Source organism: Epinephelus lanceolatus, chromosome 23 (genome assembly GCF_041903045.1).
Source record: "Epinephelus lanceolatus isolate andai-2023 chromosome 23, ASM4190304v1, whole genome shotgun sequence".
Classification (NCBI taxonomy): Eukaryota; Metazoa; Chordata; class Actinopteri; order Perciformes; family Serranidae; genus Epinephelus; species Epinephelus lanceolatus.
In genome coordinates this window covers 23,598,740-23,615,020 of record NC_135756.1, presented here as the reverse complement: position 1 = coordinate 23,615,020, position 16,281 = coordinate 23,598,740, and the positions used below count along the sequence as shown (strand labels likewise).

Genomic DNA, 16,281 nt, shown 5'->3' with positions numbered 1-16,281 from the left:
ATTGGCAGAACCCTTTTAGTTTAAACAGACGGAGGCGGCCTTCCGCTACGGGAGGGGCTGTTGAAGACTTGTGGGAGGAGCTGTTGATGACGTTGCACGTGCGACCCACTGGCGGTGGATAAACAGGAAACAGCTGATAGCAGGAATTAGCGAGCAGCTAGTAGCAAGAGGGAAACGCAAATCTGACAGACACTGTAAAGATGAGAAACTGGGGAGACAAGGAATTGTGCTCCCTCCTTGCCCTCGCAAACGAAGAGGCCATTAACCGTCAGATGACAGGAACAGTGAAGAATGGGCTGATTTACGAGAGAATCACCGAAGGACTGACTAGCCGCTGCTTCCCTCCCACGTCACTGGTTACGTCACACACGCTACTTGTTTTATTACTTGCTCACGCCCCCATTGCCCCGAAAAAAGCACATTCTGTATAAACAAAAGTAGGTAGGCTGCATTTTGCCGCACTCCCCGATTTTGTTGTTATACTGCCAATTGTGAATAAAGACTGATTGGGCTTTCCTGCAAATTTGCACAATTCCTGTTTAAAAAGGGCTTGCATTTCTTTATTACCCATGGCACAGAGGGAAGTCTGCACCTTGTCTTACGTCCACAGAATGAGGTTGCACGCCGACATTTTCAGAACAAAATAGAACATTGGATTTGTAAAAATAGCGGATTTAGTCCTTCTAAGGCAAGCTCAGGGCTTTAGTGTTGCCGGAGCCCACAGGAATGATGCTCATCAAAGAGCAGCAGAAAAACATCATTTCATTTTATAGTTACAGTTTACTAATAAAACTCTCCACAGTATGAACAGTGGTTACATGAGCCTCATAACCAGCCACAACTCAGCCCTGAGCAGAGTGACCGTCCCCTGTTGACCAATCAACGGACTGCATTGTTCACAACTCCACCTTTTAGTACCAGATCTGTGTGCTAGGTACCCCAACAGAGAGGGACCAAAAATGGGGACGGTACAGAACGGTTCCATTGGTACCATCCACAACTTTACACAGTGGAAACAGAAAAAAAGTGTACCATACTGAACTGCTCGGTGGAAACTGGGCTCTACATACTTGGCACATGGAAGAAGTTCCAGTTCTGAAACCTCACTGCCAGATGCTGCTTAATCCTACACACGAGACCTTTATGTACAGTTACTTGAGTACACTTTTTTCACTTAACATTTGTAGTTGGTAGTGCACAGGGTTAGCTACCTACTCGTACTTTATCTGTTCTCATCCATTTTCCTCCACAGTGACAGCGAGGGAAGAGACTTTTGTTCCCTGAGTTTATCCTGAAGACAGCTCTCTCCTCACCCACGGTGGCACACTGCCTGGAAGGAAGCACTGCCTTCAAAGCTAAAGTCAGGAAACAAAAGCCCCCCATTTCCAGTTAGCTGCATACATTTTAAGAAACGCTGTACCTGATTGGCTGCATATTAATTTTCTAAATATATTTTTTCTGGTACACAGTAAATTCTCCTGTCAAAAGGTGCTGCCTAATTGTATATATGTACCTATACACCCTGATTAGAGAGGTATAATAACACACGCAGGGGAAAAGTCACAAAAGGACTGTGCAGCTTTTGCGACCGCTAAACCTGCATAAATAACACAAAAAGGAACCATGTAATTCCCAAAGCACCTCCAAAGGGTGAAAAGCATCTCTAGCTACACTGCCAGGCAATCAGCATCTTGGTGCACCTCTGCTGTATCTAAAAACATGCAAACTCCATACATTTTTATATCATGTCATATGACTAATTATGCCAAAAAACTGACACTGTTATATATAAATGAGCCTTATTTGAAAACAGTCCAGTTCACAGAGATCAGCACTAACAGCTCCACACAGTTACAGAGTGATTATTAGCATTGAGTGTGGGTGGTAACTGAAGTGCAGTGAAGGGGTTTACAGTAATCATGGCAGCAATGATTGTAGACAGGTGAAGGCACTGTAATGCCAGGTGTGCCTCTGTACATTGTTGTGGGCTGGATATCCTTAAGAAATGATCAGCACCAATACCAGTACCCTTAAAGTTATACTGATACCAATGGAGTACTTCATCTAATACCTTTTTTATTTTTAACACCTTATTCGAAACCCATCGTGTGAATGGAATGGCGCCCATGGCAACATTTATTCTTTGCTTCATGGGTTACTGCAATCAGACACAAAAAAGGGTAAACTGCACTCAGTTGCAAAACTTTGTTGGCGTGTTTGTGCTGTAATGTCATTAGTGCAATACCTTTTGTGAATCGGACCTTGAGACGGTGCAGATAGCAGTTGCAACAGATGCACAATTCACAGTGCTACCAGCAGCCGCGATCCATTCTTCCTAAATACGCCCGACGGTGTCAGTTAGTAGACCTAATTACATTCACACTGATGAGTGATCTACTGTAAAGTCTCCAATCGACTTGTATGTGTTTGAGCCGTGGGAGTAATCAGGAGCACTCAGGGTAAACCCAGCAGACTCCACACAGGTCGAAATTCAATCCCAGTGCCTCCCTGCTGAAGGCAGCTGCGCAAATAACCATCAAGTGCCCCTTCATCCTACTTCAAAGTAAAATATTTACTGGGAATGATTGGGATTATAGGCATTTTGTTGTAGGCGAAATAAAACTGCAAATGAGATTTAGGGCTCCTTACATTCTGTGATTTTAAAAACATGTAAAGTTGTGTATTTTATGTTACTGAAAGACATAAAAATGAATAAATGAAAAAAGAAAGAAAAAAAAAAAAAACTCCTACAATAGAGACCACAATCATTTCTGTCTGTCTGAACCCTCTCAAGTCGTCTGGTAGTAGTCTCACTCTTCCTTGAGTCCAAATTAACATTATCATTATTACCTGTCTATTACCTATTTCTCTGTTTTATCTTTTCAATTTCTTCAAAGTGCTTTTATTTGCATTTTATTATTTCAAGCTGCATTTAAATGCATTATGTCGGGCACTCTGAATTGATTTTCTGTGTGAAATGTACACAAATAAACTTGCCTTGCCCTGAGTTTGTGATAGCGCTCGCACATTTTATTGCCATTAATCTATTTGCATCTTTGTATTGACAAAACAACTATATGAGTATAATTCCCAGGTTTATTTCATTTATTTCTTTTTTGCTAAGGTAGTTGGCAGCACTGCTGTCCTCGACAACTGCTGTCCACCTGCGCAGGTCTCTAAAAAGTCAGCTGATAAGACTAAGCTCTCTTCAGAAAAAAACAGGAGTATGGAGCCCACACAAAATGCCACAGTGCTCCATGAAGCCCACGTTGTGACAAATACCTCCTGATATTATCAGGGTGCTGTGGGTTTATGCAGCATCAATACAACTTATTCACTGGCAAAAGAGGCATTTGTAAGGACAGCAAAGTGCGTCCACGGTGTAGGTGGGCATGTGGTCATGTCTACAAGATCAGATTGTTCTTTAAAGGGCTCAGGCAGAGCACAAATCTCAGCGTAAAGCAGTTTGGCCAAAGGAAGAAATTGAATTTGGAGAAAATCTCCAATGTCATGTTCGCCTGTGCCTGCCACACAAATTGGTATGAGCCTGTGTCCGTTAACACAAAGCCCTCTCCTCACATGATCAGCAGGTAAGGCCAGTCAAACAGCGCACTGAGAATAGGCAGCTCCGCCAATCAGATACACAACTGTGAAGGCACAGCCGAATCGCGGCCAAAACAAGACATCCGAAGGTACAATTCACTGCAGGTCTTTCCTAACTAACAGAGCTGTTTACTCTGCCTTCACCTGTGCACATCAACTCCCCTCCCACCCCAGGCTAGAGGCCACATCATGTGAGAAAGAGGCTCAGTGACAGGCGCCCTAAGAGGCAGTGTGGTGGCAATGGAGATGTCATTTAGACATGTAAGAAAACCCAGAGTCACAGCATCGTTCAGCCTCATCTGAAGATTCTCTCAGCTGTCATGGAGACAGAATATTTACGAGAGAAATGACTCAGCGGCTCAAGAAGAAAAGCTTCCCCATTACGTGTATGTAAGGAAGCCTCAACAACAATTAATTAGACTGCAGGATTTTCCTAAAGAACGATGTATAGACTCATACAGTAATCCCTAAAGTAATCCCTCTCAATCATCATGCTTCTTCTGAATGTGAGCAAACTAGCTTGTAGTAAATGTTAGCTCACATTTAGTACAAGATAGTTAGTTACCACAAGCCACAATTAGCTACTGGTCATACCAGGCCAAGTAAGCCTGAAACAGCAACAATGAGTGTATTAATTTGAGTACGGGTAACTTTTACTGCTTGTGAATCAACTTGTCTTTCTGGGAGAGGAATTCTGTCATGTTATGTTTCAAAAAGTTACGTAGTCTCACTTTAATGACCAGTCCGAAGACATGAAAGGCACACAAGCAACATGATCCCACCTACTTTAAGCTATATATAAACCATTTAAAACCTGTTAACTTATCTGAAAATCAGCTGCAGAAAGAGCTATTTTTTCCTGAGATTATATGGTTGTCACAGAAGAATATTTACATTTTATACAGGAAAATTAATGTGTAGGAGTATACATGGTAAAAAACAAAAACTCACTTCAGGTAAATTCACTTATTGGCTTCCACTAGTATAATTAGGTGAATATCAAAATGTATTCTGAGTGTGTAATTGTGCTTGGTAATTATGATTTAATTATTACTTTGCCTTTTTTGTCTCTGCAAATTTGTTACAATTATTTTCTTAATCAACTGATTAATGGTTTGGTCTTTAAAATGTCAGAATATAGTGAAAAATGTCCTAGAGTCTGAGGTGACAATTCCAAATTGCTTAATTTACCCGACCAACACATCAAAACCAAGGACGTCAACGCAGAAGGGCCAAAAACTGCAGTTCCTTGAATGGCCACTTGGGGCTGGCTCCAGAAGGGAGTCAATCCCCATTGAGCCCCATGTTAAAGTGTCCAACTTTACAGCAGAAATAAACATGTTTAGAGCTTGGTACCAAACAAAAAAAAACGGTTTTGGTCTCTGCAGCTAATCTCAACATTTATGACAACTATACTGGGGTTGAATTTTTATACAGCTCACCTGTTTACATTTTACTAAGGCTCAAAGTTATGCATAATCAGGCTGCTTTGATGGACAGGCTGTCTGCAAGGCTCAACTCTCGGGCACATCCACCCCTCGCTCCTCTACAGCTCCAACCTCTCATCTGAATATGGTCGCTTCTGGCTCCAAAAATATACTGTCTATGCCCAAATCCCAAAGCTATGGAATTTACTTCATATAGATGTCTATATTTGCCATATATTATTATACATAAACAAACAAAAAATACTAATTGTTGATAAATTGATATTATTATCAATGTCAAAATAGCTGCAATTACTTTTCTGTTAACTAAATCATTAATTGTTTAAGCTCTGACAGAAATAATAATATAACAAAAGCCCTCTGTGCTGAAGCAGACACTGTACCACAAGTGCCATGATTCCATGAAATATGAGCCCATCTGTTGGTGGGGGATTTAGAAACCCCCCTGAAGCCACTTTTTAAAATGATTCAACTGTAAATTGATTTGTTGCAGGCTTTACCAACATCACAAAGACAGCCCTGTGATCCACTTTGCTCCACATTGTGGGTTTATCCACCTTAAGCCCCTTCTTAAAAACAGCCAAACCCCTAACTGCCCTGATGACATGATTCAACACTTTGATATTGCTGAATTTTACACTTAATTTCCTTCATGTGCTTCAACGCCGACATAATCCAATGTAAAAGTCAGACATGCCTCGGGAAAAACATACTCATGTTTGAGTAGTTTTCATTGAAGTGGCCCCTTAAAGTAAGCGAGCTAAGCCGGGATCCCCCTGCTGCCCCTCCTCCTCTTACCGTCCACACAGGCAGGTCTGGCTCTTGTAGTTCCAGCGATCTGGCCCTTCTTACAGGCGCAGCGGGCCGTCTGCCTGGCGATGGTCCGCCGTGGTTGGCTGCTGTCCCTGTCCAGCGTCACAATCTCACATGTCCCCGCTGCCAGCTGGCCTGGAAATGACATTGCACCACAGGATGCGAGGTCAGAGAGATGAAATCATAAACAGGGCAAAATAAACTAGTCTGTCTGTTCTGTTAAATTTGTATTCTGTCACATGTTCAGTGGTGTTGCTCTGTTATTTTTTATAATCCTTTGAGCTCAATTGGCACTGCACAAACATTACCAAATTCCAGGGAGTGGGTCTCACTGGAGCCACAATATTTTACTGTATTCATCTACAGCATCCATTCTGATTTACAACACATTACAACAATTAAACAGCTTGTCTGTTAAAGCAAGACTGTAAATTTTGCTTAACAGTGGCCATTTTGGCCACAGTTAGGTGGCATTTACAGGATAATTACACACTGATTTCCCTTAATTTTCCAAGCTTCTATTGAGTAAGTTACTTGTTTTACTTTTGTTGTAAAACTATTGAAATGTTTATCTTTTAGATGATAAAATGTAGTGTAATAGTAAAGTCCTATCACTAACTGATTTCGTAATAGTGCCCCATTTTACCACTCACAGTTCCCTTGTCTCGAGTCAGTGGGTTTTTTGAATGGGCTTTTGGTTAGATGCTTGTAATAAGGTCTGTGATTAACACAAGCTTAAGAGACTTTCACATTTTGTTCTACAACATAAAATACATCAGTAAATACCCCACTCCTGAATTTTGAAGCTTTCATGTGTCTTAACAAAGGCTGTTGTTAACAAATGGCTAAATGAGACTACAGAACGTCGTCACGCCAAACACGGCTTTACAGTCTTGGTGTGACATTAGGTCATGCGACTGTAGTGTAGTTCATTTAAAGCCTAACATTAGCTTGTTACTTCTGTCAATTGCATATAAGCTTTAAAATCATAAAAATGGTGTTCATTGGTGAAGATTATCTTGCTGAACAAAACGTGAGCATCATAAATATTTGTTCGCCGCAGAGCTTATTTTCTGCAATAATCTAAAATTCAATGGAAAAATTCAATTCGATGCTAATGGCCGCATCCATGGAGCACTCTATATCACAAACTGATTACGTAATGTCGGTTACAAAAGATAGAAGCAAGCTAGCTAGCTAACATTTACAACAAGCTACGTAGCTAACTAGCTTGTCGTAAATGTTAGCTAACCACCTTGTAGTAAATATTAGCTAATAAGCTTGTAGTGAATGTTGGCTAACATTTACTACAAGCTATAGCTCACATTCAGTACAAGCTAGTTAGTTGACATTAGCCACCATCAGCTACTAGCCACACCAGGCCAAGTGAGGCTGGAACAGCAAAACCACTGATGTTATTATCGCATATCAATAGAAGCATTAAAATGTTGCTGGATCACATTCAATAGAAAAATCCTTAACACTTGAAAAACATGAGAACTATGGTGCTTATATTATAGTGCACCACTTTCCCACCTGTGGGAATGAACTACCATATACCTCTCTTTTTATGATTGTCTGAGTGAGTTGCTAAATTTGTCGCTAGTCGCTTTTCAGAAATAAAGTCGCTTAGAGGTTCAGAAAAGTCATTAAATCTAGCAAGAAAGTTGCCAAGTTGACTCTAACTACATTGGATAAGCTGTGAGGGATACCGTTTTTAAATGTGCACATTTATGTCAAGACACATGAGTTCTTTAGGTTTGACAGGCCCAAGATCCCTGACCTTGAACATTTTCAGTGGAAGTGCTCGGAGGCCATTAGAGGACCACAGCGATGGCACTAAGCAGCTCACAGATGTGACTACATGTGTGAAGGGACTTTAGAAGACAATGAGGAAATTACTTTTAAATTTCAGCTACCTAAAGACTACCCACAAGCTATTTCTCATTAAGGGCAACATCCTATCAGCACACCTCTTTGAAGGTAAAGTACCCATTAGCCAAGAATGAAACACATGAATACTGATGAACTTTGTAATTGCTGCCAAGCCCCCCCATCTTACACACACATGCTCCATGTATTCAATCAGGTGACCTTAGGCCCCGTAGCCGGGCCCTTGCTGCTCGCAAATTAACCTTTGTCTGTGTGTGGAGGCCCTCGGGTGCCATCCTGGAGAGGCTTATCAGGATCTAATTGTGATTGGCAAGAGGATGGAAGTTGTGATTAAATCTGGACTTGAGTCCCGAACACTTGGGTGGCTGGCTTAATGAACTGAGCTGTGAGGGGTCACACCCAGGGTAATGGGGATCTATCAGGATTCATCCACATACTGTGGAGGCCATGGCCACAGATGGAGAAAATGTCTGTGTGCATAAAGTATAAAGCCATTATTAAGGTGTATGTATAAGTAGAAATACATGATCTTTGTTATAATATATATTTCAGGGTGGAAAAATTACACAGCTAATGCAACTTTAGTATGCATAGTTGGTCTTTCTCAATGCCAACTTCCCATCCTTATTTATGTAATTACCCCTTGTAACATTTTTTCTTTCTTTAAAAAAAAAAAAAAACCCTTCTTTGTGTTTGTATTTTTGTATTTATAAAGGAATATATTGAGGAAAAAAATCAGATAACACTAACAATGCACAAATAAGGCACCTCATCAACCAACATGTTCTCATCACAAGTCATCAAATACAACGTTCTTATACCTTTTCGGTGTGATACTGCTGCCGAAGGCACCCTTTGGCATCTCTATGAGACGCATCCTACCTGGACTTTTTCACTCTCTATACTAGGTCAGTTGGTTTGATTCAAATGTTGCTGTGTTAGTTGAAAGCCCTGGGTGACTAATAAAGACGCCAAAGGGTGCTTTCAGGGTCTGTATTACACGCTGAGGGGCATGACAAAGCGTCAGTGTTGACCTGAGAATGAGAACAGGCTGCAACAACACATAAGCTGTTGGTATGGGGGGCACAACTACAATACAATATATCATACATGATTTGTACATGATACATGGTTTTCACTGGATAGTGACAACACATTTTATAAATACTATTTCTTTTTTGGTTAAAAAATAATAATACTGAAAGCCAAACTAGGTTGTGTATTTACAAGTAAACATACCGACTGAAAGGAGCCAATTAATTCAGTCACAGATGTACTCACTGTATTAAGGCCATTAATCTTTGGCAATCTCTGTCCCTGCTGTAGTGTATGCCAGTAGCCACACATCAGTGGTATATTTGCGCATCTATAAATACATCTCTACTAAGAGAAATAAGGGGGGAAGTGATTACAAATGTGCAGAGAAATGTCTTAACACTGGATGTCTTTGCTCGGGAATGCATGCCAACAAAATCCAATCTGTCATGTCTTTTGCACTTGGGAGATCAAGACCAAACCCCCCACCTTCACCACCCCCTTCCACTGCTCCTCTCCTCTTCCTCTTTCCTCCTTTCTTCCTTTACATTGCTTGCTCTTTTCTCCTTCATGCCTTCTCACTTAACTCCCTCTTGCAACTCTTCTGTCTTCTCTGGGTGATGCCGGATAATGACTTGTCATGTAAGCTTTTGTGTGCGTATGTGGAAATCTGTTCATGTGTATATGTGCGCGCGTTTACTTCCTGCATCCTACCCCACCCACCACCTCGGCAGATCATCTCCTCGCTGCCTTCTTCCTGCTTCCTCTCTTTGTCAGTTCCTTATCCTTTGGAGCTCTTCCATTGCAAGAAGCTGAAAAGACTTTTCGAATGTCTTATGTAATCTCGCTGATCGCTGTGGCGCTGAGGTGCCATGTGTGAAGTCAACAAGCTCAAAGACTGGCTGATTTGACGTCGCAATTCTCTGATGAAATGTAGGCAATTAATGAGCTCCATCGACTCAAGAAAGAAGAACAACAAACAGGGACCTTGCTTTTACTGTCACAGCTGTAGCTGAGGGGGAACTGAATTAATTTAATTTTCATGTTGTTTTGCAATGTATGTTGTCTTCCATACAGCTGCACTGGCTGCTTTATGGGAATGATAAAGAATCTTCCAATTTTATACCCAGTACAGAAATAAAATAATTGTGCTCTACCTTATAAAATGCTTCAGTTGCAACTAGGGCTGCAACAAATAATTATTTTCATTATCTTAAATGATCTGTCGATTATTTTCACAATTAAGCCATTAGTCTAAAAAAATGTCAAAAATATTGTGATAACAATTTCATCACAATTTTCATCACAATTTCCAGAACCCAAAGTGATGTCTTCAGATTGCTTCTATTGCCCAACCAAAAGACAAAGAAAAGCAGAACAATCTCATTTAAGATGATGGAACCAGTAAACTCTTTTGTTTGAAAAATGACTGAAGCAATGAGCGATTAATCTCTAATGGCATTGTGTTCATAAGTCCGTGTCAAGGATAGGAAGTTTCATTCAAGTGTTTCAATAGGTGACATCCACAATTAGTGTATTCTTTATGCTACTTCTCAAATTGTTGAGGAAATTGTTAAACTACTTTGCAAGGGACATGGCACACCATATTTGAGTCATATCACAGGGCTGAAATGATTTCAGTTTGTGCAACACACGCAACTTATTTTTGAGCTAGCATGATTCATAGAGTGTTGGTTTAAGTCATTAATCATCAAGACTAATGTGTTCACAAAAATGCAATGTGAATTTTCACAACGACTTACTCACACAGGTTCGAAAACTAGAATATTTCGTGTTGAATTGCTTCATATGTGCATGAAATCGTGAAATCAATGAATGAACTTCGGCTGGTACGTCGTCGGCGTCATACGTCCCCTGGAGGAACAACACTGATTGGCTATTGGGCACCAATTGGTCGATGAAGTTCAGATTTTTTTTTTTTTTTTTTTTTTTTGCAAAAAAGCGCATGATGCAAAATTGCATTATTCGCTTAATTTGCACCACCTAATTTGAGTGTTTTGCGCTATTCGTGTTGCGTCCATCACGCCATCTGTCAGGAATTCGCCTCTGATCATGTCTTTACATTGACTTCACATGTAATTAACTGCGGCAAATTATTTAATTTGTGCCCAGTGTAAGTTACAACATAAGATTCTACAGCCATGCTAGCTTAAAAAATTAAGGGGTTCATCCCAAGGGGAACATGAGTGTCACTGGGATATATCCTTAAGGAACCATGAATATCTGTACGAAATGTAGGTACCAAATCATCCACTAGATGAGATATTTCACTGGATACATGAAAACTGTGACCTGCTGGTGGTGCTACAGGAGAAGTCAGGGGATCACCAAAGTCAGTAGGAATCATCCTCTGAGGACCATGAATGTATGTACTAAATTTCATTCCTCAAAATTTGAGGAATGAAATTTGATTGATTTGAAGCTATCCAATAGTTGTTGAGAGACTTTATTCTGGACCCAAGTGGTGGATTGACCGATTAACCAACAGACAAACATTGCCATCCCTGGAGCCATGTTGATACTAAAAGCCTAGTACTAAATATGTATCAGTGCTATTATCTGGAGGGATGAGTTTATCTGGTCTTGACTCTCAATTGAGAAGTTCCCCCAAACTGGATGAATATTGTGTCCTTTTTATGTTTAATGTTTAGGGTGTAAATCTCAAGTACTTGGGATGATAGAGACATAGGTCCGTGGAGAATTGCTAAAGAGAATTATAGTTTTAAATAAGTTGGTTTCAGCTGCAAGCATCCTGGGTGTTTTGCATTCTTTCCAAATATTATATGAGAAAACTTGAGGACAAGCTGGTCTCAGTCCCCCAATAAAGGAGTCGACTCCATTCCTTCTTTTCTAAAACAAACTGCTCCAAGCGTCCCTGTGGCTCAGCCTCCAGAGCGCAGTGCCAAGGATACCACGTACATTGCTACTATTAAACATAGCAAAACTAAACAAACAAAGCAAAGGAAAAAAAAGAACTAAACCAAACCTCCACAACACAAGAAAGTATTCTTCTTTCTATTGGCCTAAAGGGATCTGCAGAATAGGTGAGACAATATTACAGGATTCACAGCACCAACAAGGCAGTTTCCAGACAGCATAACATATGTTCTACAAAATAACTTCTGGATTTTTCTCAGAATTAAAATTACATAGTATGTTACATACACAAAGGATGCAAGATGTTGTCCAATCTCTTCACCGACATCCTGTGAAGAAATTGGACTGTGAAGAGAGGAAACAGTAATCCTGTTTCCTGGAATAGCCTCATGAATAGTGGGAAAAATCTGAAACTGGCAGGTGTTCTCAGAAACAAACCCAAAGCTTGTACCAGTAGCGCTATGATTTATCATCACCCTTATCAGCTTCTGTTGTCGAGCAGTTGTCAGCTTGGCCAGCCAAATGGCTGATTAAAATGTATGTGTGGCCACCCTAGAGTGAAATGAAAGCTCTGACTGTGGCAGAAGATGGATTCATGTGGCAAAGCGTACGGCTTAATACAACGTAATGTTATTGACATGCTCCTATGCTTTATTATTTCTCCTCCCGCTCCTCAGCACATTACAATTGCTCTGCCACACACGGCCATTTGACAAATGTCCAGCACGGCTGCAACACATGGAGACATGACAGTATTTCCCCTTGTATCTTTTGCCCAGAAGGCTGAGAGCATGTTTTTTTTTTTTTTTTTTTTTTTTAAGAGACTCTTTTCCATTCATATTTTAGAATTATTCTTGTTTTTGCTGCTTAAGAGACCCAGATAAAACTAAAGACTGCTTCTTAGAGTCTGCTGAATCAAATGTTTAGATATTTATAAAGTGTGTGGTTAAGGCTTGGTAGGAGGGGTAGGTGTAGTTTTTTTTTTTTTTTTTCCCCTTGTCCTTTGAAAATCTGCAGTGTACCGGAGTCATGCTGGGATTGCATACTGTGCTGCAAAAGAAACACCAAAGTATTTCTGAGTGTCCTTCTAAATACGACACAAAGCGCATTCCACCCCAAAATTTACAAAGACCTACAGAATGAGTCTTTAATTAGCCCTCATTTTTACAGTAATACTTGTAGCAGCATGACTAAAGCAGATAAGGGCTGACGTCCAAAAGAATAGCAGACATGTTTGCTTATTTTAAGTCAACACCGCAGGTCCTTGGCAGTAAATGATATGTATTTTACTTAGTGTGAAAGTAAACACTTGCTTTGAGTTGATACTGTCTGTGTAACCACTCGGCAGTTTTAATTTAGATCAGTCTCCAGATTAAAATACATAGCCTGTTAGCTTTAGTCGCATTACTGACATTTGATTATTGTCATATTTAGTTAAATAGTAAACACATTTTAGTTTAGACTACAAATCACTGGAGGAAGCACATTTTAATCATGATTTTTTTTTTTTTTTTTTTTTGTCTTTCAGTTTAAAAAGGAGGCTGCAGGGTTTATTTTGAGATAAATTTAAGCTAACGTTACTAGCTTAACGGCAGTAAAATGCTAAAATATTGGATCCAATGAATGCTAAATTGTGTCTTAAGCAAACATTTAGGGGGAGATTTAGATAGCCAGTCGACATCTATAACTCATTGCTACAATACACATTAAACAATTAAAGCTGTGTAAATAGTTTTTAAAATGTATATTTTGGGTGCCTTGAGCACCACAAGCTGAGTGCCATCTAGTCCTGTTGTATTCAAGAAAGATGGATATCGCTACGGCCGACAACTCTCACCTAAACAATCTAGATAGATGAATAGCACTGCACTGTATTTTTGATTTTTTTGGTGAACTGTCCCTTTAATGTTGTACCCACACATTGTATTGCTCTAGATAATGATATTTAAATGTTAGCTAACGATGTTGTAAATGTTGGCATGCTAGCCTACATGTTTTCCTAGTTTGTCTTAGCTGTTTTGTTTTGACTTCCTGTCTAATTTTCAGTGAGATTGTAGATTAATTTGTTCTATAAATCTTTAGTTTTTCCCTCCAGCAAACTCATAATGTTAGCTAAAATTTTGTTATCTAACGGTACTGCAAAGCTATTATGTACAACAAGTAGACTAGCTACAATTAATCCAGGAGAAAACACTCCAACACAAGTCAGCTTTTAGTGATGCTTTGTCTTATTTTCTGAAAGATTGGAGAGTTGACTGCATGTGGGACAATTTCCTGACAAGACAAGAGTTTAAAAACCATGCTAGCAGCCCTTATGGGGCCATGCTGCATTTTTCTTTCAGACCTATGTGATTTGAGCCCACCAAGCGACTGACATCGGCATCCTCAGAGCTGTGTGATCTCACTGCCAGGGCTAAAAATATGCTTTGTAAGGTGAAGAACATTAAATGCTGAAATATAACATATTGATTTGTGTATTAAGCAAACAATGTTGTCATGGTGTCTCTGAGGAGCCGAATGACGTGTGTGTGTGTTTGAATGTGTGTCGGCTGTGAGGCAATATGAATTATAAGGATGCCAATGCACGGACATGCTCTTTCCTAAACATCAAAACGATGCATGTAATGGCTAAAGCCTTGCAAACAAAAATGTTCTTTTCCACATATTCTCCACTTAACCCAGAAACATAACATGGCAGCTTGATGTAGCTGGAAACTAGCATCACATCTGTTCTGCTGGAGAGGACAGAGTGTGCATGCGTGTGTGTACATGTTAGACACTGCCAGACTAAAATGCTATATCACTCCAGCACGCTACAGCTGTTCGGAATGAGAGAGGAGAGTCCGGCGCCAAGACTGCGAGTCTGAAATCCCATTTTGGATCCAAACGCTGCATTAGTAGAACCTTGATGTCATCCCTCTACCCTGAGGCCTGGCGGGCTAGTTTTTAAATGAATCCTTTTAACAAGCCTAATCAGAGGCTGGAAGAGCCAGCCGAACAGCATGTGGTATAACTGGAAGGAGAGCGGAGCAGACGAAATTACAGCTTTAGGTAAAAGACTAGTCAGATGATGTAGGGCCTGAATGAAATCTCCAAAATGACCTGCACTTGAACAGGAGGAGAGTGAGGTCCAGAGACAGTGAAGCAGGCCACTTACTTGGACTACAATTTATTTGGAGTCCTGACCTTGACTGTAATTGAAAGCAGTTTGAAGAGAGTACAGTACGTCCTTGATTTTTGCAGGTGTGAAAAATGATGTTCCAGGTCAGAGCGATGTGGCAGGATGAATGGAAATGATTTGAACAAATTCTGATCGGGTTACATTTGATGCAATCTCAGAACCCATCAACTATCAGTCTGACAACAAGAAGCCTCTGCCGCCAACAACCAATATTTTGGGAGGTCCGGTACAGGCAGCAGATATCCGGGCCTCTTCTGTGCGCTGGTCATTTTGGCTAATCTCTATCAAGAAATATCTGCATATGAGGGCAGATCAATCTTAAGAAAGCTGATAAAAAACGAAATCACTGTCAGACGATAGCCAATGGGTCCAAAGAATTTTATGCCTTTTTTCCTCTCTACAAGGACTGTTTACCTGCTGCTTAAACATGATTGATCAATAGGCTAAGACTCTGACTGCAAAAACAGACAACAATAAAATCTTGGCCCATATAAACATTCATTCGTTCATTCATTATGTGTAACCACTTTTCCTAGTGTAAGGTTGAAGGGAGGCTGGAGCCTATCCCAGCTGACACTGGGCAAGAGGCGGGGTACACCCTGGACAGGTCACCAGACTATCACAGGGCTGACACATAGAGACAAACACTCACATTCACACCTACGGACAATTTAGAGTCACCAATTAACCTAACCTGCATGTCTTTGGACTGTGGGAGGAAGCTGGAGCACCAGGAGAAAACCCACGCTGACACGGGGAGAACATGTAAACCACACACAGAAAGGCTCCAGCTGGCCAATTCAAACCAAGAACCCTTGTGCTGTGAGGCAACAGTGCTAACCACAGCACCACCATGCCACCATCCAGATTGCTTTTGATTTATAATGATCAATGAGCACAGTGGTTTAATGATTTATACAGTGGCCGGAAGGCCACATGTTCCAGTTCACATTCTGGGAAATATCCTTTTTCACTTTCTTGCTCCCAAATTTTTCCCAGGCACCACTTATGGTATTTTACTTAAGGTATGTGGTTAACAAAAGCTGAAGAGACTTTCACGTTTTGTTCTACGACATAAAATGCGTATGTATAAACCCAACTCATGAACTTTGAAGCTTTCATGTGTCATAAAAAAGGCGGTTGCTAACAAGTAGCTGAATAAGACTTCAGAATGTCATCACACCAAGCCATGCTGAACACGGCTTTACAGTCTTATTACGGTGGTGACGTTAGATCATGCAACCATAGTGTAGTTCATTTATAGTCTAACGTTAGCTTTTTACTTTTGGTGGTTGTATTTAGGCTTCAATAATCTTAAATCACAATATATCACAATTTATTTTATTGCAATACTTGGCATATCGCAACATATTTAAAATTACAATAATATTGTATCATGATTTAAGAATC

At 40.3% G+C, this 16,281-nt stretch overlaps 1 protein-coding gene across 4 annotated transcripts in view; it reads right to left on the bottom strand.

The window, feature by feature from the left end:
• LOC117249255 (chemokine-like protein TAFA-5) overlaps window positions 1-16,281 on the bottom strand; it is a 222,668-nt gene that overhangs the window by 80,515 nt on the left and 125,872 nt on the right. For all 4 annotated transcript variants that reach the window (XM_033614777.2, XM_033614778.2, XM_033614779.2 and 1 more), the window contains exon 2: window positions 5,850-5,999. In XM_033614777.2, the coding sequence (XP_033470668.1) occupies window positions 5,850-5,999 (150 nt within the window). The remainder of the gene's footprint in view (window positions 1-5,849; window positions 6,000-16,281) is intronic.